The 27,742-nt window shown below is 40.8% G+C and overlaps 2 protein-coding genes across 3 annotated transcripts in view; one reads left to right on the top strand and one right to left on the bottom strand.

The window, feature by feature from the left end:
* Nucleotides 1-27,742, top strand: part of CHLSN (cholesin) — a 116,214-nt gene that overhangs the window by 41,102 nt on the left and 47,370 nt on the right. The gene's annotated exons all lie outside the window — the stretch shown is intronic.
* The window catches only part of GPR146 (G protein-coupled receptor 146), a 44,766-nt gene continuing 18,236 nt past the window's right edge, over nucleotides 1,213-27,742 (bottom strand). Inside the window, exons 2-3 of one of the 2 annotated variants that reach the window (XM_079321180.1) lie at nucleotides 24,936-24,976; nucleotides 1,213-3,205 (exon numbers count right to left, since the gene is read on the bottom strand). In XM_079321180.1, the coding sequence (XP_079177306.1) occupies nucleotides 2,157-3,161 (1,005 nt within the window). In that variant the 5' untranslated portion in view covers nucleotides 3,162-3,205; nucleotides 24,936-24,976 and the 3' untranslated portion in view covers nucleotides 1,213-2,156. Of the gene's footprint in view, nucleotides 3,206-6,552; nucleotides 6,751-24,935; nucleotides 24,977-27,742 lie in introns of those variants that run through there. The other variant, XM_079321181.1, reaches the window with a different exon arrangement.

Genomic DNA, 27,742 nt, shown 5'->3' with positions numbered 1-27,742 from the left:
GAGAAAATAGAAATAAGGAAGCTGAAATTGCACTTAAAGTTGCCTGCTCAGCCACACTTTTCTGGCAGTGTCCCAGTTCTGAAAGCCTCTATTCACACCAGATAAGCCAGTTCCTCCCTGCTGGAACTCCTCCTGCATAATGGCACAGAATTTCTTTAACAGATTTTATGGGAGAGATTTAATGTGGTGCATTAAGAAACCTAATTTTCCTCAGATGGGAAGAAGGAATCTGTTAGCTTGACAGCTGTAAGGAAAGATTTTTGTTCCTAAGCACTTCTGTGTGGAAATGAGCTTGAATGCTCAAGATGTGTGGAAATTCCCAGAAAATCTCTCAAGGTGGGCAAAACCAAGAAAGGAGCAAGTGTCATGTATGTCAGCACAGAGGCACTGTAAATGAGTGTGTGAGTTGGACACAGTGATAAGGAACAGCTTCTGTCCTCATCATGGTTTCCATCAGGCTAAAACTGAAAACACCACAGAAATAGATTATTTACTCTGCAGGCTTTAAGGGTTAAAAGTATTCAGTAAGATAGGAAAAGCTTTTAAAACAAAAGTAAAGATTAATGGAAAGTCTTCCACCAGGATGTTGATAACTTAGAGATGCTTGTATATAAAGAAGATAAGCAAATATGGCTATGGGAAGAAATTGCTTGATGGGTAAAGATCTGAAAGATCTTCTCACCTGCTTTTCACATAGAACTTTAGGATGTGTCTCTGCTGACAGACAAGGAACAATTATCAGACAAGATTGTGCTCTAAGCAATGGGAAAGTTTCAGTGCTGGTCTTGCTTCATGTTCTTTTTCTATACCAGAAGGTTGACAAGTCACATTTTTTTGATGTCACGTGGAGTCTGAATTGTGCTGGGACAGATTAAGCAATAAAATGATGCTGTAGCATGTATTAAGTGACAAAAGTGTTCTTGTGACCCCTGAGCAGAGGGAGAATATGCAACAGCAGCACAGGAACAGGTAGTTTTTGGGGCAGTGCTTTGTAGTTTATTTTTGTGTTTATGTTCTTCCTGCAGCACGTCTGTGTTTCTCATGTATTTCACATAATCAGTAAAATTTGGTGATCTGGCTTGGATTTCTTCATCCTTGCTGTGAAACTAGACTTTACTATGTATGCAAGAATACCAGAAAAAGGCTTTTTTGAGAGGTCAGCAAAGAGCTGTTCCTATATTGAGGAATTTTACATGGTTTCCAAACCTCCAGTGACATCATAGATTAAAGAGAGTTTAATTTATTTGTTGCAAACACATCCCTTGAAAATACAAAATGTTAATCATAAACATATTTATTTTTTAAGATAATTACTCTTGTTACATGAACATATGTGGACCATAATACTTAGCCAGACAATCTTTACTTGTTAAATTCTGATTTAACTTTGTAAACCACTGTGTCCTTCATTTTAGTATGTGGAACAAACATCTCTAAGTTCCATCAGATTTAGTTAATAAATATTTCTGAATTCCTGAAATGTTTTAGGATACAAACAAAGCACTGGAAAATTAAAACACATTTTTGTTATTTGTTGTAGCTAAAAGAAAAATCAGTTTACCATAAATGTTAAAACAGGTTAGTCTGTGTGAGAAAATAATTTCTGAAAAAAGTAAATTAGGCTCCTTTTAGAGGGGATTCAGTGATGGAGAAAGAAATTAAATAATTTAATTTATAATTAACATTTACTATTTGGACATGTATAATTGAGTAAAATGATCTTCAGTAAAGATCACCTCTATAATCTTCATTGAAATATGCTATTTACTTCATCAAGGATAGCATTACCACTTCTTTGTACAGAAAACAAGGTAAATACCTTTTTCTATACAAGATACAAGGTGCTGTGTCTTCAGTCAAGACTTCAATAAACTGCCTAGTGATTTCTCCAGACAGGAAGATCAGAGCCATGAAAACAGAGTTTGTCCTTTGTCACCAGTTCAGTGCACTGAAGGTATCTGATGTCACAGGTAAATGCAGCACGCAGGCCAGAGCCTCACACCACTTCAGCCAACAACTACTGCAAAATTAAGACTCTTGCATTCAACTGCAATGGAAGCTCCTTCCAGCCTCTTGGTTGGGACTCTCGAATGTCTCTGAGTGCCAACACAGCAGGGTGACAGTCCCAGCACTGAGCACCAGGGGTTGTGTCACACCTATGTCATGACCTGCTGTACAACTGTGCGCTCGTGAGAACACCCCTGGTTCCCACAGTGTATCTTTTTAAGCAAACGTCGTAATTTGTTGGGAAAGTTTTTGTTAATGTATCTGTAGAGCAGAGGCATGACAAAGCTGCTGGAGAAAGCCAGGAATTTGGACAAAATCGTGGCGAAGTGTAATATTTGAACGGAACTCACATCTAGAATTCTTCCTCGTAGGTTAGTAAAGGTGCTTACCAAGAGGATCACATAATAGGGCGTCCAGAGGGTGAACTGTGTGCAGACTGTGGCAATCAGCAGGCGGTGCACCGACGGGTCCAGGCGCCCCGTGTCCTGGTCCAGCGGCGTGGCCTCCCTGCGGATGCGCAGGATCAGCGCCAGCGCGTACAGCACGGCCACGGCGGGCACCACGTACCCGATCAACACCAGGATGGCATCCGCCGCCTCCTGGTTCTGCATCTTGGAGCACTCGATGATTTTGGTGGACACGTGGTTGCAGACGTAGAACAGGAGAGATGAAAAGCTGGTGAGCATGGCGCCGCCCCAGATGAACCCGCAGACGTGTTTGGTGTTGTACACGCTGGACATGTAAGTCCTGGGCAGGGCGCGCTCGATGTAATAGTCCAGACTGAGCAGTGTGGTAGAGTACATGGTAACTAATGATGAAACGTTGAATAAAATAAGGAAGGTGATATAAACTTCGTTGTTGGAATTCCAGATGGCCCATTTCGTGTTGGCAAGACCCAGCAGGTACATTGGTGCCAGAGTGTTGATGATGAGACCGGCAATGGCAATGTTGACAAAGTAAACATCTGGCATGGTCATGGTAGCTTTGTTGTAGAGGTTAACTAGGACCAGCAGGCCATTGTAACAAAGGCCAATTGGGAAACATATAATGAGGTAGAGAAGGGAAAAGATGGAAAGCACGAGGTCGAAGTCATGGCAGAGATGCTGGTCCTCACTGTTCTCGGTACTGTTGATTAAGGCTTCACAGCTCCACATAGTGATTTTAGCTTTTGTGTCTTCTTTGCTGGTTACCAGCTTTTCTGTAGAGAGAGAAATAGTGAAAGTGTTGTTAAAATATTACCTCATAAATGAAAGGCAAAATACTGTAAAGAAAACATTTTGAACTTCAAGATTATATGCATCACATCACTGACATTGTTAGTCTAGAAGAAAGTAAACCATTATTCAAAATTTCATTAGACTAGTACAGGTTCTGCAGTTTTGACTGAAGTGAAACTAGGAGTGAATTAGTTGATACAGGACACTCAGAAATAAACTGTAAACTATCATTACATACTGATGTTTATATGAATACTGATGCAATTTTTTGCAGATTGTCAAGCAGTACCTTGTATATAGCTAAAAATACATAAGGGCAACTACTGAAGAGTGGAAGGACATAAAATGAAGCACAAAACTTCACAGTATGATGGAAAATAGAGATCTCCTAACATCTTAAATAAGCTTTACCTAAAAAAAAAAAAGTTTCTTAGGAGGCCCATCCAAGGTAGTATGGTGGATGTGTACTGGATCACTGATAAAATTGACAAAGACTAGAGGATAATGGGAAATGAGGTGTGGGGGGGGTTGGTTTTGGCTTTTTTTAAAAATAGGTCAGTTTGTATTCAGACTTCTACCCTTATAACCATTTAGTTTCAAAAAAAAAACAATGGACCTCTGTAGTCCAGGGAACCTAATATCAGGGCAGCCTGACTTTCCAAAAAGGCAAGAATCAGCTATCATTTCCTCTCAAAATAGCTCGAATTCTTTAAAAAGTATGCTACTATCAGCAACTGAGGTCCACCCATCTTTGCTTTATCATCAGTACAGATAGCATTTTAACTGAAACCAAGTGAACTTCAAAGCAGTCGTGTAAAATCGCTTTCCAAAATGCAGAAACAAGAAATTATCTCTGTTTTGAGTACAACTCAAAACAGGCACAGCTTTAAACTCATGGCTGTTATTCATGGCAGCCCATTTGAGGGACAGTGCAGAGCTGGTGCAACAGGTGATTTCCCCTGTCACATACTCCTGTGGTTTTGTGTGCTTCTCTGTCAGCACCTATAGCAGAGTGTAAGTACACGTCCCTGGATTCTTTCCAGAGGGAGAGCAAGATTTAATCAATCCACAATAAACATTGTGCAATGGAAATGAATGCTACTAGACAACATGCTATTCTCCATGAACCAGATAGCTAAATTGTACTGTGTGGGGTCTGTGTGCACACTGCATCTCCCCGGTGCTAATCCTTTGACTCTTCAGCCATAGTACAAAATTTGTCCCAAAACTGTGTCAACTTCCTTCCATCAGTGTTTTATTTCCCACTGCAGTTGTTTTGTGTGCATTTTTCTTCTAAATAACATGCTGAGCCAGAAATCAGGCAAAAAATACAGTAATTTTAGCTGGGCAAGCAAGTTTTTATTCCACTGTCCTATGCTGGATTTCCTCAGAGAAGTGGCTTCTGTGGCAGCATCAGAAGTTCTGTTTTCAAAGGTTGTTTTCAACTTTGTGGGAAAACTTGACCTTTTTGGTTCATTTTCTCACATCAATTCTTCAGCTATACTGTTGTGTATGTGTGGACTGTATCATATCTTTTTCTTTACATCCTCATTCTATTTTTGAGCACCAAAAACAACCCCATTTGTTTTTAGGAAGCGTCTGTTGTTTTAGGTTTTTGAGAAAGAAAAAGAAAAGCTGTTTCTTTCACAGCTGAAGGGAACCAAAACTACATCTCATTGAACTCTTACGACTCGATTCAAGCAAAGCAGCAGACTGGAACTAGATATTGCAAATATATGCATTCTGGTGAGTGCAAAGGTGACTAAGCACAGGCATGGATGCAATCACGTAATTCCATTATGCAGGTTTATCCTTAAGCATGTAGCTTTGATTACTCCAGACTGAATTACATCAGCCACTGAATAACTTGCCTGTATATTGTCTCAGAAGATCAACAGTCTGTATTTTACAGAGCAGGGGGATGTCTGGTTTCACAAGTGTTTTTAGTCATTGCCCTTATTTTTTTTTTACATCCTCTAAGTGCGGTTAAACACAATTCTGCTTTAATGACAGAAATTGCAAGCCGATTCAATGTGTTAAATAGCAATTTTAGGAAAATGGCAATATCTAAATGAGTAAAAATAAAACCCGAAATTAAAATATTTTCTCGGAAAATCTTGTTGATGACTTTCAGGTTCCCAGATGAGGCATTTGTGCGGGATCCCCGCTGGCAGTGCGGTGCGGGCAGGCTCCGCTCAGCGTTTCGCACCCAGCCGTGACTTTTGTCATTGCCGGGGCCGGCTCAGCGCCCCGAGCCCGGCTCAGCGCTCCCAGCCCGGCTCAGCGCTCTGAACCCGGCTCAGCGCTCTGAACCCGGCTCAGCGCTCCCAGCCCGGCTCAGCGCTCTGAACCCGGCTCAGCGCTCCCAGCCCGGCTCAGTGCTCCGTGCCCGGCTCAGCGCCCCGAGCCCGGCTCAGCGCTCTGAACCCGGCTCAGCGCCCCGAGCCCGGCTCAGCGCCCCCAGCCCGGCTCAGCGCTCTGAACCCGGCTCAGCGCTCTGAACCCGGCTCAGCGCCCCGAGCCCGGCTCAGCGCCCCGAGCCCGGCTCAGCGCTCTGAACCCGGCTCAGCGCTCTGAACCCGGCTCAGCGCTCCCAGCCCGGCTCAGCGCCCTGAGCCCGGCTCAGCGCTCCGTGCCCGGCTCAGCGCCCCCAGCCCGGCTCAGCGCCCCGAGCCCGGCTCAGCGCCCCCAGCCCGGCTCAGCGCTCCGTGCCCGGCTCAGCGCTCTGAACCCGGCTCAGCGCTCCCAGCCCGGCTCAGCGCTCCCAGCCCGGCTCAGCGCTCTGAACCCGGCTCAGCGCTCTGAACCCGGCTCAGCGCTCTGAACCCGGCTCAGCGATCTGAACCCGGCTCAGCGCTCCCAGCCCGGCTCAGCGCCCCCAGCCCGGCTCAGCGCTCTGAACCCGGCTCAGCGCTCCCAACCCGGCTCAGCGCTCCCAGCCCGGCTCAGCGCTCCCAGCCCGGCTCAGCGCCCCCAGCCTGGCTCAGCGCTCCGTGCCCGGCTCAGCGCTCCGTTCCCCGGCTCAGCGCCGAGCCCAGCTCCCCGCACCCGCTGACCCTTCATCTCCGCAGCCTGTGTTGCATAAGCGCAGGCTGCAGCACCTCTTGTTCCCGTGCCCGCTCTCAGCCGCGATGGCGCGGTCGCGCTCCCTGCCCTGCCCTGCCCCGCTCTCACCTTCACTCGCCGTGTGCCGAGCGCGGCCGCCCCGCCGGGGCCCCGCTCGGGCCCGGCCCCGCCGCGCCTCTGCCCGGGCCCATGCTGCCGGCCCGGCACCGCGCCGGGAGCCGCTGCCTGCGCTGCACTTGTTTTGCCTCTCTAACTTACTCACTCGCAAGTTTCTGCTTGGCTTGGCAGGCGCCTGGCCCCTCCCTTTCCCTGTTTACAGCCAGTTTCAAGAAGTGAGAGGTTGTGCTGGGAGCTGTTGGATCCAGCTTGCTTTGTAGTGCCTGGGTTTCGGATTTGCTGTTTGAAATCCAGGTTTGTTATGGTTTTGTCATCCGTGCTGGGGACGCTGCAGAGCCCGGCCATTCCCTGCAAATGCAGTCAACAGCCCTCACTCAAGAGCGTGGGTTTTATTTTTAACTCGGGATGAGAATATGTAGCTTTGAGGTTTCATTTTCATAGGCCATGTATACTGAGCAATCAGTATTTAAAAATTCCTGTGCTACAAAGTGCACAGGTGCTTGTGGTGCTGGCAAACATAAACCAGCTTGTAAAACAAGGTAGGAAGAAAAGTTTCTGAGCGTTTACTTTGAGTTTGGAGATTGTTTTGGTGTTGTGAAAAGGTGTTGTGACATTCTCATTTTGTGATGGTGTTACAAATTCCATTCTGCTTCCTTTTTAAAAAAGCTGATTAATCTCAAGGATATTTTCATGTCACTTGCAATTAATGGATGTGAATGTTTATATTTCCCACAACTTTAAAATGGATAATTTCTTGAAAGAGCTTTTGAAGCTCTTTTCTTTTTGAAGAGATTGATAATTTATCCCACAATGAATTTTGTACTGTGATTGTTCCATTGTTTATATGGAAACTCCTCAGACTTAAGAAAAGTTACTGCCTTTGAAGTATGTTTCCAACTGATATCACCAACCAGAACAGAGAGCTGCCTTTTTCAAAGTAATTTGTCTTATATTTAGAAATTCTGAAGCTTTATTCCATAGCAAATAAACACCAGCACAGCATCCTTTACTGAAAAAACAAGCAGGTATTTATGAAATAAATACCAGAAAAACACTAAACCTGAGATTAGCTCAGTTGTTTAGAGCATGATGCTAATAACAGCAACCTTGTGGGTTTGATCTCCATGTGGGCCATTTGCTTAACACTTGGACTAGATCCTGGTGGGTCCCTTCCAACTCAGAGTATTCTGTGAAGTCTAAAAATGGTCATCCAGTTTGTCTCAAGTTGCTCTATCTAACCACAGTTTGTATTTAAAGGTTGATTACAAACACTGTAAAACCACTGCAGCTCCCAAACAGCAGAAAATTCCCCTGTTCCTGTCAGATAGTCCACAGACAGAACTGTGTATGTGCTGTGGATAACTCCATGTGACAAATTGTGGCATCTCATTTTTGGTGCTTCAGAACTTCAGAAGGACTTTAATCATTCTAAGTTCACCAGGGATACAGCAAAGTAAGAAAGGTAGTCATGTAGAAGCACTTTTACAGTGCTCATATTTGGCCAAAAGCCAATTTCTTTACACACCATTAAAGCTGAAGGTGGTTTTATTTAGATAACAATGTCCATGAAGTACTTAAGAAAAAACTTCTTGCAGCACAGCACAAAAAAGTTGAGAGCACTTGGTGGCAAATATTGTTTTAGGAAAGATCTGTAAAATGAACTCTAAACAATGAGAAAAAAAATGAAGTCTTGCTCAGTTGTATTACAGAGTCCATAGCTACAGTCAGGCTTTTTCAGACATTTTCATTCATAATGCAGCACTAAGTTGCAGAGCAGGTTGGGTAAGAGTTTGAAGCATGACCATTCTACGCTCGGATTATTTTATTTGACTTTAAAAAACCAACCCTTCATCCAGCTGCAGCACTGTCTCTTTGCTCTGCAGATTTTTTTTTTGTTTATACAATACATGGTTTGTCTACTTGCTTTATTATCATCTACCTGTGACGTAGCTCTTCTCTGGTTTATCTGACTTCTGAATGTGTTCTCACAAGCTGTGGTATAATTATAAACTAATAGCTAGTAAAGTACATAGCTAATAAAGCTGTTGCCAACAAGGTGAGTCTCTAATCATGCCAAACACTTGTACCTTTGTCATGTCCTCTTGAGTTCCCACAGAATCTCTAAATTCCTGCAGACTGAAACCTGCCTATGGGAAAGCTGGGCTCTACACAGAGCTTTGCTGGGCAGCACAGATTTGCTTCAGATCTAGACTGAGCAAACTAAAAAATCATGGCCAGAAGTTCTGTCTGTGTATATAAACCATGATTTAGTAGATTGGCAGCTCCTCATGGGGTTTGAAAGGTGCTTTTTCAAAGTGTCATGCTGAATATTACTTAAGGATTAATTCTTAAAACTTTAAATAGTGGATGATCAATATTTCTGGAAAATAACAAACCTACAATTGGTTGCACATCAAGGGGAACACACTGAATTCTCAAGTGCTGGAGAGTGAAGTGTCACGTTGCTGTTACCTCTCAATCTGGGTAACATGACATTTCTTTGGGCTTACATACATACCACAGGGATTAGCAAATAACTTGTAGGCTGGATATGCAGAAAAATAAAACTAAATAGCTCAGGTTAGAAGTGAGGAGGGGGGAAATGCAGCAGTGCAGGCAAGTAGATTTCAGAATATACTTTTCTCATGCAGTTGCTGAGTTGCTGCTGTTTATAATGTAATGATACAACTCAGATAAAATGCTTTTAACATGAGTGGAGAAGAAAATCCTGCTTGATACTGGGGGCTGGGCTGAAAAACAGGCCCCTTCCAACCCTATCATTTATGTCTTTGTGGTGCAACCATTGACCAGTTTGGCAGGGGGAAGTTCACAATTGATACTGGTTCCATTTACAGAGTGGTTAATTGAGTGCAATGTAAGGTGAAAGAAGGCACCATCAAACAACAGGGGTAATTGCTGCAAAGTAGCATTGAGCCTATGTTGTATATTTTAAAAAGTACAAATCATAAAGCAGGAGTAGGTCAGTTGAAAGAGAGGGAACAAGGTGTTTGCCACTTGTGGCAAATGAACTCCTGGAAGAGCAGTCACCCAACCTCCTGCTGATTTCACCCTCCATTAGGCTCAGGTTTTGGTTTTCTAAACCTTTTCTCTTTGCTATATAACTAGCTTTAGTAGCAGCATAACAGTAATTAATAATTAAAATAAACGCAAGATTTTTCACTTATACAACCCAACTCTTGCCTACTCCTGCTTGATTCTGCACAGTTTGAGTGCTGTGAACCCATTTCCAGCTCTGCAGGCCATTGCCTTCTCTTGGACCTGTATTTTTCCTTTAACATTCCTTCTGTCCATGCATAAATTCCTACTTACATTTCCTCATTTCTTAAAACACCCCTTGAGTTTCACATTTACCTGGCCAATGTTTTCCTCTTTATCTCTCCCTGATGACTCCCTTACAATTAACATTGCACCTCCCATCATAATTTGATCATATGACACACACACACAGGATCATATCCCACTTGTGGCAGGGTTTCCATGCATGACATGCTTTCACTTCTACTTTGTGACTTTCCTGCAGGATGTCTCAGCCTCTTTGGTATTTTGAATCAACAATAAAGATTACATTCTCAAGAACTGTAAGGGTGCATTCCTGTTGCACGTGGCACAAGTACAGAGATACTCATGTTCCTGAAATTGATCTTTGCATTTTGCTTTCGTCACCTTTTGATGTCGCTCATTTTGCTTTTCCAGAAATTCTGAATATATGTTGTCTTCAGAGCTTTCCTGTGGATTCCCTCCTCACTATCTGAGTTGTTATTGTTCCACAGATGTTGGCAAGTTCTGTCTCATTTTTTTATCCTCTCATTCTGTAAGCACCATCTTTGTGGTAAATCATCTGCATAGCAGCTACCTGGTGATTCAGATCCCAGTTTTGCCATGATAATCTGCTTACTGCCCTGGCCTCTTGGCAACCTGCTAAAGAGATGCTTTTTCCCCTCTCCTATTTTGACCTTTTGTTGTTGTTATGTTATAATTGTTATTTTAAATGTATAAATAATATGTAAAATTATTAATGTCATATAATTGTCAACAATGTCAGCTGCACATCTGGCATCTGTTTAGATTGTTCAGGTCTTTGAGAATCTGAGTTCATGTAAGGCCATGTCAAAAGTGAGTCTGCAAATTGCTGCCACGGGTCACTAAGCATCAAGAAATTAATTCAAATAGGCTTTTTGAGGAAGGATGAAAACTTGATTTTAGAGTATGGCAAGTGGTTTTTTAGGATGTGAATATTCTCTTATAGGTTAGAACTGCATAATTTCTATTTTTAGAGTTGCTCAGAACAACGTGTGTATCCGTCAGAAATGAATAATTGCATTTGCTTTAGTTTCTCTTTCTCCCTCTCCATTTCCAAGTAGCTTAAAGCTTATGAGAACAGATAAAATACTCCAATAAAGGAAGACAAAAAAGATCAGCTACGCTGGAAACCATAATCAAAGCTGCTAAATGGTGTGTTTAAGAGCCCTTGAGAGTGGCAGTGTGGTGGTGCTCTGGAAGGTTGCAATAACCAACTACCCCAGGGTGGAAGTTCTGTGGAGAGGAGATAACCCAGCAGCCCCTAAAGATTTGTTTGGAAGGAGTCCCTTGTTCAGACACAGATGCTATCTGCCAGGCACATCTGGCAATGCAGATAAATCTCCTTTTTTGTGCTGTTTGTTTCTTTGCAGTGTGGGAGTTGGGTTGGCAGTGGCTGTGCCCTCCTGGCAGCTGCTGGGGAACAGCTGCTCCAGGGGCTCTGCAAGGGTTAATTCCATCAGCTCAGCCGTGGTTTGTTAAGTTCTCCCTGTCCCATCATGGGATGAGTGGCATTGATGTGCTGCTCCACCCCTTCCTGACTTAGCTTTATCACTGAATTCTGTAAGAGCTTCTGTATGGAAAATATGACATTGTTTCTTTTGTAATGTTTCTGTGCAGCAAGAAAGAATTCACTGTAGAGTGAACAGTGCAACTTTTAATACTTAAAAGATTTTATCACTGGAAAAAGTGAAATACCTTACTTTTGTGCATTTCTAAATTGAGGATTCCATCAGGCAGAATGAATTGACACAGTGATTACCTGCATTCATCTATTTATAGACCTTAAGTGCCAGGGATCCTGACATGAGACACAATTTGGAGATGCTCAAATATCCACTAGATAATGCTTTTTAAAAAGATAAAGTTACATGCAAAACAAAACCTGAGTAATTTTCCTAGTATTCATATTCACTTCCAAGAACTTATGGTGTATTAAATAACAGGAATAATTAGAATGAATGCAGTATTAGAAAATCAGCTTACATAAGGTGCTTCCAGTTGTGGATTTTATAAAGTTGACCAGTTGGAATACAAGAAGTGACAGCTTTTAAGCATCAGCAGAGTAGATGGCACCATTCAGAGTGCTGAGCAGCCAGTTAGCACTGCTGCAATTCTGCCCCATGTTTGCAGAGCACTTGGAAGCTGATTTGGATGTAGCTCTCCTGCTTCAAAATTAAGTAGCAACAACCTTAAATAACAGACAGTGTCAAGATGACTGAAAGTTGTTCTGTGTGTATCTTAATTCTTTTAACTGCTTCAATGAAAACAAACTTAAAAAAAAAAAATTGTGAGAATTTTCAGTGTGCTTGTAACTGGTGAGCCACAGAAACCAAAAGAATTGATTTAAAAATACAGAAAATTTCAGTTTCTGGGAAAGCACACAAGCAAATAATTTCCTTCAGTTTAAAACTGAATTTAAGTTGCAGATTTTCATATGAAGTATTGCAACTCAGTGTATCTATCAAGGGTTACAGAAGACATCTTTACTGTTGTGATGTTGATGCTCAGAGCAGCTGGGACTCAGTATGCACTTTATCCCAGTGTTTTTAATGAAAATATTTCATTCCTTTATTCTGACTTCAGGAACTTAATAGACTAAGTGGGTGATTTCATTCATAAATTTTTCATAACTTGCAATCATCAATATTTAAATACAATGAGTTTTGCTACCAGTGTCCACAGACACTTAAACTGTAGAACAGGTCACTTAAGACCAGTTTGGGGGAAAAAAATTATGAAACTTACGTGTTCCTGTTTTTAATGTAAAGGTCATATAGTAGAAACTTCTGCTGTGAGATAATACATAAAAGACAGTTTTATGGTAAAATTATTTGTTTAGCTAATGTCTTTAATAAGTAAAACCAGGTCATTTACACCTCTTACAAGATAGCAGGTGCCTGGATCTCTGAATTTCCAGCATTTTGGAATTGCCCAGGCTCCAGGTAAGGAATGTTTGTACTTCTGGTTCATGTAAATCAGCATCACTCCAGTAGAGATTCTCTCCAAAATTAATGCAAATTATGCCAATTCTGTGCTTTGCTGTCTAAATTTATTCCAGGAAGAGAGTGTCAGAGGTGCATGGACTGTGCTGGAATTGCTCTGAGAATGAGCTGGCCCAGTGAGCTGGCAGGGTGGAAACAGCAGCTCTTATCTTCCCCCACTGCTTGTCAGCTTCACCCGTGCTCAGGGCTGGTGGCAGGGAGCTCTGCTGGAATTTGGCAGTACAGAAACATTCCCCACAGATCTTTTGGTGCCAGCTGCAGGGACTGACAGGAGGCACAGATGGTGCTTTTCCTGGAAGCTATAACATGATGCTGTTTCCTATTAGAAACACGGGTGGAAGCTGATTCTGTGACTTATCAACCAGATCATCACACTGGCTGGGGAGGAAACTCTTGTGGAGCACTCTGACCACAGGGACCAGGTTTCCAGTAAAAGCAGAGGTATTGACATAGTTCTTTATCAGATAGCATATAGAACAATTATGGTTTGAGTTTAGAGTTGGAAGGGAAAAAATCATCCCTCAGCAGAATTGCACTAAGGCTGAAATGACTTAAAAATTTGTCACATCCGCTGGAGATAAACATATCTTTCTGTTAATTGCTGGCAAGTCTGAGACATCTTGTTCCTGACACTCCTGTGGCTTTTAATTTTCACTGCTTGGGGAAGGAAATAGCATCTTCTAGCTGCCTCCTGGATGAACTTGAATAATTACTGATTACATCTTATTCCATTTATAATATCTGAATCAAATATTTTAAATTTATGTTCTAGGGGGTCTGCTATAACATCAATCCTGATCTAAGGTTGGTTATTATTAGGTGGTAAGATTTAGAATAAGAATTTTCATTTGAGGCATCTTTCTGACATGAATGAGTTCTGAATTGTCCATCTATTGCTTGCCATGTGCCACTCCCCACTCCACTTTATCAGCAACAGGGAGTTTTTATCCCTAAGTCATCAAAATGTTCTACCAATAAACTCAGTTTCTTCTAAAATTCTCCACTGCAGGCATGTGTACGTATCAAACTTGAAAATAATCCTTAGCACGTTCTGTTCTGGGTTGCTGGCAAAGAGTTTGACAGGTTTAAGTATTTGATTATTTCATTTGAGTCCTTGACCATCCTTCCACACATGCTTCCTTAGGTACTCTTACTGGGAATTATTTTTCCAGGCCAACATGAGGCTGGACAAATATTTCCAAGGCCAAAAAAAAAAACCCCAAAAACCCACCCAAAGTAATTTTGTGGGAAGAAATGTGCAAAGGAGTCTGAGACTTCTGGACTCTTTTAACCTAAAGCCTCCCATGACACAAACATCTGTGAAGTTACACCTGGATTCTACCACCAGTAGCCACCTGCTGCCAACATTGGATCCATTCCATGGTATTTTGGAAAGCCATGGTTAGGATTTGTGCAAATTCCTGGAACTGCAGCCACATTCATGACATGGAAATAAACACTAGTGTTTACTAACTGTGGTGTATCCATTCACATGCCATGCAGCAATTAACTCTCTAAAAATTTGAACAGACTTTTTGTAGAAATTTCCTAGTGTTCTTTGTAGGTAACATGCTGTTTTTAGTAAGTCTTGCCTGCTTCAGGAAGCAAAAATGACTTATGTAGCACCTTTGTGTCCTGATATATAAAATTATATTGGGTTTGTGTGGCAAGCTTTTGGGAAGGTGTTCAGTTTTATTTCTCATTACCCTACTCTAATTTGATGGCTAATTAATTAATTTTTCTATAAGTTGAGTCTGTTTTGTTCAGGATGGTAATGGGTGAGTGATCTTTCCTCTGAGCCTTGAGTTATATTATCTCTCCCTGTCCAGCCACAGAGGGGAGTGATAGAGTGGCTTTGGTGGGTACCTGGTGCCAGCTGAGGTCAGCACACAGCAAAAATAAATGTATAATCTGCTTCCTCCTGTGCTAATGGGTGGAAGCCTGAGGAGTAATGAGTTTGTCAGAGAGCCAGTTTCTTACTAATGATTGATAAATGGTTGTTTTCACAGAGCCCACACAGGCACTGGGTGCTGAGAACAGTAAAGCTCAGTTTGTAGGGAGGTCACTGGAGCCTGCTGGTCTGTCTTCACTTAAATGAGCCATACTTGTTGTGGCTGCTGTGGAAAATATGCAGAATATTCTGATAACATCTGATGTTCAGATCCTGCATGCAGGAATTCAGATGAATCAGTCTGATGTGCAAATCACAAACATTGATGTTTACATGAATCACTTTGACCAGACCTTTGATTAACTTCTTTGCATCACTTCAGAATCAGTCTGACTTGTGTAGAAATCCATGGAATTCTGATCAGACCTAAATGATAGAGCCAATCAAACACGTGCCAGATGTGATGCTGGCATGACAAATAGGGTGCTGCATTTTATGCTGCTTTAGCATTTCTAGCAGAACAATGTAAAGTTCAGATGACAGAGCCCTAAGGAAAAGTAGGTGTTTGCTACATACAGTAGAAAACAGATGTGCAAAAATCACAGTGATTAGTGTAGTTAAAAATGCTTATGGAGGCTAAAAAGACAGTAGTCATTCTGCTTGTTCAAAGCTTCTGCTGAAAGCAGTTAGGAAATTCTTTATGCTTTGAAGTTTGCCTTTGGCTTACCTTCCCTTTTATATAAGTGGAATTGCAACTTAATTGTGATTAATTAGTTAACTAATTACTGCTGTGTCTATCTGCTTTGCAATAGTATTTCACAGTATAGTTTGCTGCATATTTATTACTATCCTATGAATAAAAGATTCGTAAGGATCTCACACTGAGAACTTTTTTTCCTCTCTTAAAGACTAATTGGGTTAACTTTTTGATCAATTCCTCTGCTGTACTTATCCTCTTCTAGGTTTAATATACAGAAACATAGAGATCTTGCATATTCAGAGTAATAAATAATAATAATAGTAATAATAAATAAAAGCCCATGGTTGTTACCTAAAGGAGCAGTGAGAAATGTAGCCTAATGTGCATGAAAATCAATATGCACGAGGAAAGCTACTCTAACTTTGTTTTGGCCAACAGATGAAGTGGGAGTGTGACAAATCCAAACAGTGATGTTTTCCTTAAAGAACTGTTATCTAAAAGCCAAACATTGTTTTCTCACGATGACACTGTTAATTTTTACTGATCCAAGGCTTAGATGCATCGAAGTAAATTCTTTCTAGGCTCTTAAAAACCGACAGCAATCTAAAAGGAGAACCATTTAAAATCTCACCTGGGAGGCACTGCCTTGCTGTCCCTTGATGTCTGGCAGAAGCATTTTGCCCATCAGGCGTGTGGTGGGTGAGCTGAGCAGGGGCTGCAGTGTCTCATTTAGAGGCAGAGTGAGCAGTGGCAGAGCTGCTGTGGCACTGGGCACTGTGGCTGCATGTGACTGTCCTGCTCATAATCCCCTAAGCTGCAGCCACACGCTCCCATTGGAGCTCTGGCTAAACCAGGGCCTGATGCTGCCCTGGGCACGGTGCTGTGGACCCTGCCCCTGGTTGTGAAAGGGTTGGGAGAGGTCTTTTTTTGGAAAGGACAGAGGGAAAGGAGCGATGCTGTTCATTGGTGTGGTCACCTAACAGGAGACAAACAGAGGCTGCATCAGCCCAGAGAGCCTTGGTACAGCAGGGAAATGTGACCATCACAGCAGCCATCCACTACCAGAGTCATGGACCTGCAGCAGAATGAGCCAAGCTGACTGAAATACTGTGAGATGTGCTTTAATTCAGAGCTGCTCATCAGGGCTGTCATATCCCCAGCAAAACCTGCAACACCCACTTGGCCTCTGGAGAATTCAGACAGTACCCAACATTAGACCTGAAAAAGAGCCAGTGTGAGCTTTTAAAAATACTGTAAACCTCAGAATTCTTTTTAGCATTCGGAAGAAAAATTTTAATTGGGGGAGAAAAAAATCATGTAAGGAAAATGGTGATGCTCTATCATCTGACTTTAATGAGGTGGTAGGTAAATGTAAATTCTTTGCATTTGAATAAAAAGCCTGTAACATCATGATTCCATCTATTTAGCTTGAATACAAATAGTCCTTAAATAATTTGCCTTTTTAAACTGTGATGAAGAAATAATTTATGTGTTTTTCTTCCTCCCCGAAGCAGTGAAGTTTAATATATTATTTTACTTATCAACCATAAAGGAGTTGACCCATAAAATGAATGAAGAATTTGTTTTTCATCTTAGCATGTGTATCTTCTTTGGTGCATGTAATATAAATATGTTTTATTATTTTATACCATTAGCTGCTTATTTTTAATTTTGCAATTTCTTAGAAGCTGAAACTTCACAACAGGACTCTGAGATAGGCTCTGAGGTTAACACCTGAGAACTTTCTGAGTGTTGGTGATTTCTGAGTGATTTATGATCTAAGTATTTGCTTAGTTCAGTTATTTTTTGCTCCCTTTGGCTAAGTTTCTGATGTTTATATTAAAGCTAAAACCCCCCAAGTCTCTATTTACAATGTCTATCACACAGCAGCTCTGCTTGTAGGTCCCTTGTAAGTATTTTCCATTAAATTTTCTATTGTTGGAGATCAGTCAAATTATTAAATAAACAAGCACTTCTTTAATCTCTCAAGTAATATTTCTTTGAGGAGACAGTGTGGGGCAGCCCAGGATGATGACTTTTCCTTTTTTTATAGTTTGTAATATTTTATACTTATCACTCATTTGGTTAAGCCGTTATGTATGGTTTGTATTTTGAAACACAGAGAGGAAAACCCAAACTGTCGTTGATTTATATTTGGTAATACCAGTGACAGTTAGGCATGGAATTGAAGGGGAAGTGTGCTTTCCTTTTGAAATTCAGACCTCATAAACTTTAGTGTATCAGCTTTTTGCAGGAAAAACATGCAGAGATTGGGAGATGGAATAGCACTGCTCTGTCTCCAGGGAGAGCAGGAGGTAATAATGTGGCTCCTTCCAGTCTGCTGCTCTCTTGGTTTTATAGAGGCAACTGCTTGCTCTCATAGGCTCCACCAGTCCATCACTTCTTTCAGGCTGCAGTGCCCACAAACTAATACTTTTCCCATTTTCCTGCTCGGGTTTGTTCAGCAGACTTTCCACAAGGTTTGTTTGAGTGCAGAGATGTGGAATCCCTGACATGATTATGCTGTGTAGTGGTAGCTGATCAAGGAGTTACTTGAAGAATTTGTGGGGCAGAGGAGATTGTTGTGCTTTGACCATAAGGGTCCACTTTTCAAATATCCATAATAAATAAAACTTCTCCAGATATTTCTTGTGTTTAGCAGCCTCCCCAGGGCAGCAAAATTTAAGATACACTTCTACTTATCAACCATAAAGGAGATTAACCCTAAATGAATGAAGAATCCATGGATGTGGGATAGATTTTTGTGCTGAGGCTTGGTCCTGGCCACACAGCTGCAAGGGACTGAGGGAAATGTTGAGGTTTACTTTAGTGACTTATTTTTTAACTCTGCCTCATTGCAGAGGCAGCAAGCACAAACCTCAGTGAAGGTGGAGCCTCTTCTGTGACCTGCCAAGAAAATTAGCTCAGACCTAAAACACCTTTAAGCACAAGGCAGATATTTTTGCTGTACCCATGGTAAAGGTTCAGCTGGACAGGTGTCTGGTATGAGACACTGAGAACATCATGCAGTTTTTATTTGTCACCACTAAGCAGCAGGGATCACAAAAGCCTTGGAGGTCTCCTCACAAGATTAATTTTCAGATTGAAAATTGGCTTGATTCATACACTGTCCATCTTATCCCAAATATGTTTCTCATGGCTGATGGTGCTGTAAAGTTAATGCACAGCCCTGAAGTTCATAATTACAGGTAGCTTTGTTAATATGAAAGTGGGATGTGAACAGTGCAGGTTTTTGTTTACAGAATAATCTGTAGGGGTTGAAATGTTTAAGTCATCATATGCTTAAGGTGCTGATGTCCCTAACATGCTGCTACATCTAATTGATATACAATTATAGTAATAATTTTTACTTACAAAAGCTAAATAGGACCAAATGTTCTGTTCAATTTTGTTTGACATTATAATGACTTTTAGAAGTTCACCTTTCAGGAGTGCTCTGTGCAGTAACTTAGGCAGAGTTAGTGATTCAGGTGGAATAAACTAATCACAAGCTTCAAGTGAAAGTAGTTATTCAGGACTGTGGCTGGCAGAGTGTTATTTTTATGAGCTGAAGTGGTTTCATTGAAGCATCACTACAATATTAGTGAATTAGTGGGTGTGTTGCAGCCCTTCATATCCATGTGCAGAGTGTCTATAAAGAGTGATTATTCATAGAAAGGATTATCACAAATATTCCTCAGTGTACTTTTATCTTAAGCTGGTACCTTCAAAGGAATACAAGCAGTTCATGGTAGAGAAAGTCAGGGCAAAGATCTCCTGGTTCATTGCACAGAGTGAAACCAATTCCCACTGACATTCCTTCTCATTTTCAGTATTACTGTTTTAAGTGTAAAGCAAGGTGTAGTATTAATGGGATTCATTCAAGACTGTTTATTTCTGTTTCATCTTAGTGTGAATATTCAGCACGTTCATATTTGGTCATAACAAGTCTGAAAATGCTTTGGTAATTACATAAAAAATGAAACTGAATGTGCAAATCAGCTGAGGTTAGCAAGACTTATTTGCAAATTTTAGATTAGTTGCTTTAGCATTGCCTTTTATATGGGCACAGCTTTGAGTCCCTTTCATTTTTCATCTGCTACAGTATTTCAGGTTGCAAGAACTTTGATGGAAAACTTTAAAAAAGGCGACCACAATTGTAGCAGTGCTGCAACCCCATTAATCATCCATTCATTCCTCAGAACCTGCATCTCTGGTTTGAGGAATTCACCCAGGGCTGTTCCAGATGAGCTCTGCTGAGGCTGGCTCTGGAAACTGGATGTGCCACAGCCTCTTTTCTGCTGAGGGCCACCAGAAAGCCAGTGGCACCTGCTTGAAGGGCTCTTTTATTTCAAAAAGACCATGATTCTGTTTCTAAAATATGGTTCTCTGCAAAAAACCTGACTGCCTATCAATAGGAGTGGTAATAATGGGCAAGGCAGGAGTATTTGTCTTTTTTAGACAGCAGGTTTTTTGAGTTCCTTTATATTTGACCCTGATTGGTGTGACCAAACTGCTGAAATTCCTTTAGGACACTGCCTGTGAGGATGTATTTGAGATGTTTTTTGGTGTGTCTGTGTGCATCTTTTGTCTCTGCATACTTTGGCTAATTTTGTTAGCTACTGTTTGAAAATGTCATTAGACATCAGATCAGTTTATTTAGCTATTGTGGGCTAATCCAAACATACAGGATATAATACACAGCTCCTGACCTTTTCCTGTCACCAGGCTTTCAGCAGCTCTTTCCTTTGCAGACCTCAGGTAGTGGGGAGGGAGGAAGGGCTTTAACCCTCTGGGTGTATTTTGTGAAGCTTAGGAGAAGCAGGAGAAAGCACAAGCAAAGGAAAAAGCCCATGGTATTACTATTTCCCTGAATAAATGCTTGGCTGCAGTCTCCCCAGCCTTCAACCCTTTAAAAAAGTTGTAAAGCACCAAGTTTGCAAGCCCCAGACTGTGCTAGTGAGTGGGATTTCACAGCCAGCTGACCATGAAGTGCTACCAGCTTCTAAAATCTGCTTGACTGCACATTACTTCTTGAAGCTTTCCAGATTTTGGAGAAAATTGTGGCACAAAAATCTTTGCAGTTCCATGATTGTATATTTCTTGTAAAGGTTATGGAGAATAGAAGTGGAGTTAAAACATATTTCCTCTAGCTGGCCGTTTTGCTATTGCCACTTTTGATCTATGCTCATGTGAAAAAACAATTTATTAATAAATCTCTACCCCAAGAGGTATTTTGATAGCATAAATCTAATGTAATTATTGTTCATAGCAAATTTTAAATGGAAGAAAAAAAACAGAGGAAGAATACAATGAAAATATTGACCTTAATGAATGAAAATTGGACTGTTTGTACTATGAGAAAATTAGATAATTGTTGCTATAAAATCCCATGCTCAAAGAATGAAAATAAACAACATACACAGTGTGTGGAAATGGGAGTGAGCCATTACAGTAAGACATTTACTGAAATCTCTTCTCCACAATAATTCTTAATAATGTGGGATTTTTTTTTTTTTTTTTTTTTTTATTTGAGGACTAAAATCATCCTGGAGAATGTTCCTGGAGTTTGAATAGCAGTGCAAGAGATTGTTTTACAAACATTTCACACCAGGAAAATATTTGGAAACCAATAATGTGGTGTTTGCCACTACAATTACAAGCAGTAATAGATGCAATTTTTGTTGTATTAGAGCCATTTGGCAGGCTAGTGGTTCATTTATCTGTTACCAAAGATTTCCTAGCCAGGAAATCTACTTAGCTTAAAATATGGAATTTTTGCAGTCTTCTTTTGATGGGAAAAAAAGAAGTGATTTAAAAATAGCATGTCAAAACAAAGGGTTAAATCATCAGTTAAATACAGCACAGTAGCACTGCAAAGTTTCACTCTGTTTCTGGATTTTAGAATGAATTTTCCTTCAAGCAGTAGCTAAATGGTTTCCTTAGATTGTTCGTGTGTTGCACAAACCAGATCAGATCAGATCAGTCTTAAAGTTCATAATTTTCCCCAGAGTGTCTGAAATCCTACTACAAAGAACCTTTTCGTCTTAAGAGTCTGACAGCAAGTAGAAATAAAAGGCTGAAATAATAACACCACTAACTCGGTTTAATTAATTGTATGTTTCTGTACTTAAGCTTGAAGTATTGCTTTAAAAGCTACCTACAAAAACTGGTGAATGAGCAGCCACTCAGGGTGCCACTTCAAAGAGAAACACCCAAAAGAGCAACAGAGGGGAAGCTGCTTTTGAATTCTCTCAGTTCCTCCTGGCAGCCCAGGGCTTGCAAAGGAAAACAACCCAGAAATGGTTATTTTCTTTTGTGTTAGTTACATAACCGGCTCCCAGTAAATGAAGCTGGAGGTGGAGCAGCCAGACAAAGACCCACTTTGTAACCTGTGCCTGCCATAGCTGCACAAAAGAATCTCACCTGAATTTAGGCTTTTTTCCTTCCTGGCTAAGGGAGATTCCTTACTCTGTCTGCAGCCAGCTTGATAAAATTCAGGGGCTGTGTGTACCTCTTGGTCTCACTGGTTACACCAAGAAAAATATTTCTTGGGTGCACTAGTGGGTATTTTGTAATTTGAGCCCTTGTGGTTACTCCAGGTTTGTACCATATTGCTGAAGCAGTCAAACAAATCTTGGTTCCTACAATTTTTTATTTTCAGATTTCTCTGTATGCAATATTGTAATCAGTGACTAAGGGAAGGTAACTGCAAAAGGCAAAGCTGGTTTATATGAGAGTCCTCATTCTCTGTGGGATCAGTTGAAGCTCCAAAAATTGTGTTTTCATGTTAACCCTCCTGTGCCACCTTTAAACTCTGCAGCCATGCTGTGCTTCCATAAAGCAGCATTTGGGCTGGTACCTGACTGCTGCAGATTCCAGCAGCTTTTGCTCTGCCCTTTGTTCTGCTCTGTCCCTGCATCCCCTGACTGGCAGCTGGTGCATCCCTGGCTCTGCCTCCCTCACTTTTTCCTTCCCACAGCTCTGTATTGGCCTGCTCTTGGGTTTGGGGCTTCAGCTGGTGATTTACTGGTTATACAATCCCAGGATTACAGGTGTGCTCCTTTAGTGTCCTCAGCTGTAACACTGCTGCCAAGATGTCCTGGTGCCCTCATTTTTAAAGGGTGATTAGGAGACCAGTCTGACAGTAGCTCTAACTGATGAAAGGATCGAGAGAATTTATACATTTGGCAGTTCTAACCATTTTTTACACTTATTTTATGGACCTGGAAAGGAAGGACTTGCAATAAATACGAAATTCTAAAATGTCACCTGTGCCCAACTTCTACAAGCTTTATTATCATTACCTCTGTAAGAATTAAAAGTCAGTTCATGTACTCCAGAGCAGCAAATATTGTCAGACAATGTGTAATGGAAATTTCTGAGAGCCAATATTTAACATCTTGAAATGAGAAGCATCCAGGATAACTTTTGAAATCGCTTGAATTCACTATATATTACTACAAAATATGAAGGTAAATATTAAGGCATTTTCATCAGATGGCTTTAAATTAATCTTTGGATTTCCTTTAAAAGAAGAAATGAAGAATCTCTGAGTAATGGAGAAACAGTGTGCCCCTCATATTGCTCCCTGAAGTATGATGTAGAGAAAAATTACTTGGAAGTAGTTTCATTTCCATGTTTAAACTCTTGTTACTTGAGTCCAGAATGCTCTTAAATTATCTGGTTTAGGCCTTGATGCTGCAAATTAACTTTGGGTAGTTAGATGCCTAAACAGAGGCACAGCAAAACCCCAGTGAAATTATTACATCTTGTGTGGCCTGGGGCTCAGTCTCATGGGGCTGTTTGCTGGGGGTTGTTTATTTTTCTAGTGTTCTGAAATGTTTTCCAAGGAAGTATGTGATGTTCTATAAATGGCAGATCAGTAGTAGCAAACTTCAAACCCTCTTATAAAGTAGCTTTTCTTGGCTTTGTTTAGGAAAGTCTCTTTGATTTTACTCATATTTAAAGTGCTGCTGGGTAACTGTGCAACATACATCTTAAACCAAATTCAGAGAGTTCCATGAACTGACACCTGCTGAAGTCTTTAATTAAAAGTGGTTTAATCTCTAACAATCTCTGTGTACATAAGCAGAAAATATCTGTGTTTCATGTGTACTTTGAACTGCCATTCATTTGGAAATCAAAGATTTGTAAATGATACATGGTATGCCAGACATGCTGATGTTTGACTGGAATCTCTTCTTGTTGGCATTGCCTGGTTTTCCTGGTGCTGTCAGCCCCCAGGAATACATTCTTATTAAAAATTACAGAGAGAGGGAAAAATATAGAAGGAAGACTGTCTTAAAATGTGTGTATCAACTATATTAAAAATATATTTAGAGCAGGCAAACACCTACAGTGGGACGTGTAGTGGAGAATTTCCAGTGGGATCAGACTTTTTAAACTGATTATCTTGAAGGTGAATATGTTGGAGAGCCATTTCTACACCAACTCTAGGCATTGGGGTAACAGATTTTTTTTCTTCTTTTAACAATAGCCTCTAAAAGAGTCATTGGCTATGGACCTGGATACATATAATGGGTTTATGACTGGCCTTTAGTGAAGAATTCAAACTTAAAAGCTTGTCTTGCTGTAGCTGGTATCTTATTCAATATATTCTTTCTGTTCTTATACACATTCTCTAAGATTAGTGTGGTTGAGTATATTGAAAGTAATAAAAAACAGACACAGAAAAATTGTTGCATGTTTAAAGAAAAAAAAAATCATAAAATGAAAGAGGAAGTGCATCATTTATTATAACACCATGTAGACTAATGAAAAACATACTGCAGGCTGGAAATTTGTTAAGAGCTGAATTCAAAAAGTTTCCACTCCCAAAAAATGCCTTGGGGCCTCCAGCTGTAAGCCTGTGGCTAAAGAGGCCCTATGGTAAACTGACATAAAAAATAAGTACTCCATAAACAGTCAGCTCCTGTTTCACAATAGTTGGAAAGATATTTTTAAGAAGTATTACTGTGGATGCTGACTGTACTTTATCAAAGTAAGGGAGGCAGTGCATTTATGATTAGAATGTTAAATTGGGAGTTGGACATTGGGCACCAAAATGTTTATTGTACACAGGAGAATATGAAAAAAATGAGGTGACCTGCTGAGAGTAACAGAACAGCAGCTGGTACTGGCAGAGCTGGAATTAATATTAAATAATTCCTGGCTTCTCATCCTTTGCTCATTAGAGTGGGATGTACAAGTCCCCTGTTCCTCTCCATGCTGAGCAGGTGCCACCCCTTGTACCCAAATATGTTCTTTTATTTTGTGCAAATGCCCCCTCAGAGTGCTGCTGGTGTTTGCACCATCAGTGCTCACATGAATGGAACGATGAAATTTTGGAAGATGAAGTTTTGTGTCTGTCCTTTAAATAGATTAAGTTTAGGTTAGAAACCTTTCCTAAAGGTGCAGCTCTTCCCTGCTGAGCCAGCAAGGGCTTGGTTTGGCTTTCCCCTTCTCCCTGACCAGCCCACCCTCATTCCCATGGGCTGAACTGTCAGGATGCTCTCCTCCTTCTTCAATAGGGTAAATATTTTCACAGTTTTACACTGGTGAAATAAGCATGCACAATAATAATCACACTGTATTGCTACAGCTCTACTTACATGAGGTGCAGCCCAAGGGAATGTCAGTCTGAGATGGAGCCACTGGGAGGAGAAAAGGAAAAAAAATAAAAATTAAAATAATTACTTCTAAGTGATTGAAAGTAATGAAAACAAAATTTAACCAAATCTGGTAAATATAGATCACTTTCATTTTTTTGGTCCTGCATCTCCCTATACCATCTCTCTGTAGCATTTGCAATACCCAGTGTTTTGATCCAGTAACTAGGAAAAAAAAATTTTAATCTGTAACATAATTGTTCATGGTGTTTGATGTTGTAATGCTTCACAGTGGTTTTATTTACACTTGTGAGGTGAATTGAAGATCTTGAATAAAAGATGTAGATTGATCTAAAAATAGAATAATAACTTCCTTCTTCTCATTAAAAATGTTATGTTTGGTAGGTTAAAACTGACATGTAACAGTGCTAATATGAAATATTTGTCCTGTAATGTGAAACCACGATAAATGTCACTTTGGTTTGTTACTGTAAAAAGGGGTGGGTTTGGCACAGATTGTCACATCAATTCACTTTACTGAGTGTTTGCTCCCTTGCATGCTGTGGGGAAAAATATAGAGAATTTTATTTTATTACATTATAAGAAGTGTAATATATCTGTCCACTCAGAATTTGTAACCACTATTTCAGAATGCAGCTGCAATTTATCTAAAGAAGAAAAAAAACAGTAAAGCACTAATTTCTATATATATTGCAGTAGGAAAAAAATATAAACAGGCATATGTAAGGAATTAAAGAGGTTTGAGCTGAGATTAATGATTGAACAGTAATATTTGTAGAGAAAGGTAAACTTTAATAAGAGTAGATGAATTTTCCTTTAAAAAGAAAGATTAACTTGTTCAAGGGTGCTTAATTATGACTGAATTTTGAGGTGTGTAGAATACTTTATCTGGGAAAAAATGTTTTAAGACGGCTGCCTGTGCCACTTCATTCTTTTTTGTATTGAAGTTTTTTTGAGAGATGCAGCTCTGATCTGTAATAGATCTGATCTCATTCTTTTTGTCTACTATTAGCACCAGTTATGGTTGTTTAGTGTCACATTTTTTAGTCAGGGCTCCCCTGCTCTCCTTGGCCTCTCTCTGCCCTCTGTTTGACATCTTGTGGTTGGCATTTAAGGGCCCAAGAAAAACAAACAGTGCAACCAGTATTTTGCTTGCAACTTTAGCTTCATAGTTTGATGGAGAATAGTAAATAGAAGGACAAACTGTTGCTATTTTTATGTGGTCTTGATCTTAAGAGAAGAGGATTTCCATGGCTAACGTGTCTTGGTGATGTGCCACACACGTGGAAATGCCCAACACCAGCTCTGGTGGCTGTAAAACCCTGCACTAGTGGCTGGCTCATCACAGTCTCTGGCTGGCCTCACTCCTCAAGAACAAAAATAAATCTGCCACAAATCCATGCAAAGAAGGAGCAGCTGTTAATTTAAGTTATGTTTAGGGATGCAGTGGGACAGCTGCCCCTGCTTTAGAGCAGAAGGTGACTGTGGAGAGCTTCTCCTGGTGCCTCTCTGCTGAAGCCCCACCTGGGTACAGCTGTGGCACATCTGGAGCTCGGGGAGCTGCAGCTGTGTGAGGCCAAGCTGCAGGAGATGGCTCCCCCTGAGCAATGCAGTCCTTCAGTGCTGACATGGGAATTGTAGAACTCAGCTGGAAAAGTTGCACAAGTCTCTCTATATGCAGAGCAAGGTGCATTTCTGAGATCTGCATTGCAAGGATCACTGCTGTGTGCTCGTGGAGCTCCTTGGGCTGGGCTGAGAAAAGTTCTGTGATCACCCAGCTTTGCTCCTGCTGACCTGCTGCAGCTTCCCAAGGATAAGGTGTGACTCACTGCTTTCCTCCTTAGTTACTCAGTAGCCCTCCTGCATTGATTTTCTTGCTTTCTGATCCTTGCCGTTGAAGTATAATTTCTTTCATGTAGTAAATAATGTTTCAGGATTGATTAAATCACACCATGAATCATAATGGAAGTGCTGAGCGATACACACGGCTCTTCACATCTCTAAGTGTGTGGAGATGAATAACAAGTTCTGCAGTGACAGCCTCAAAGTGGGTTTGCAGTTTTGCTGGGAGCTGAACTCACTGTTTTTTTGTTTTAATGTAGGCAACTTGAGTGGAATAAAATGCTGGTTAATCAGTTTGAAATGAAATTGTGGCACGGGCAGAATGAGCACAGTTATTTCTAGACAGCTTAAAGAATGGAGTATGATTTCAAAGGTCATGTGTAATTATACTTTTATTCATGAGACTTGTGTTTTATATTCCAACAAATATAATTCACGTGTTTTATTAATCATACAGAATCCTGAACCAGAACATAAAATTTCGCCGTGCTCTAATTAAGAAAAACGAAAGCGATAAGGAGCAGCGGCTCTGTAGCTAATGAAGGAGTTAATTTCAACGTGTCTTTTAGGCCATTAAGTGCTCCAAAGCAAGAAGTGCTGCTTTGCCAGCACAAACCAAAGGAAGGCAGTTAAGTACCACTCCCTTCCCCAGCCAGCATCGCTGGGAATACTGGAGAGCTCCGGCTGCAGTTCCGGCAGCAGCTTGCACAAGAAATAAATCACAAGATATAAATCACTGCTGCACATTGCAGTTTAGCAAGGAAAAACTTTAGTACTCTGCATGTGGATGTGAATTTTTCTCCGTGCAAATGTTTTTATCCTGTCAGATTAGGCTAAGTTGTACAAAGTTACAGAGCCAAGAGCTCAGGTGTTTTTTCTGTGTGTCAGGATTCTCCAGAGGCTGGGATCTGCAGCCCATCCAGGACATCATTGTTCACACTGTGCTT

This window comes from Erithacus rubecula (genome assembly GCF_903797595.1).
Source record: "Erithacus rubecula genome assembly, chromosome: 17".
In the NCBI taxonomy this organism is placed as follows: domain Eukaryota; kingdom Metazoa; phylum Chordata; class Aves; order Passeriformes; family Muscicapidae; genus Erithacus; species Erithacus rubecula.
This window is presented reverse-complemented; position numbering and strand designations above follow the sequence as displayed.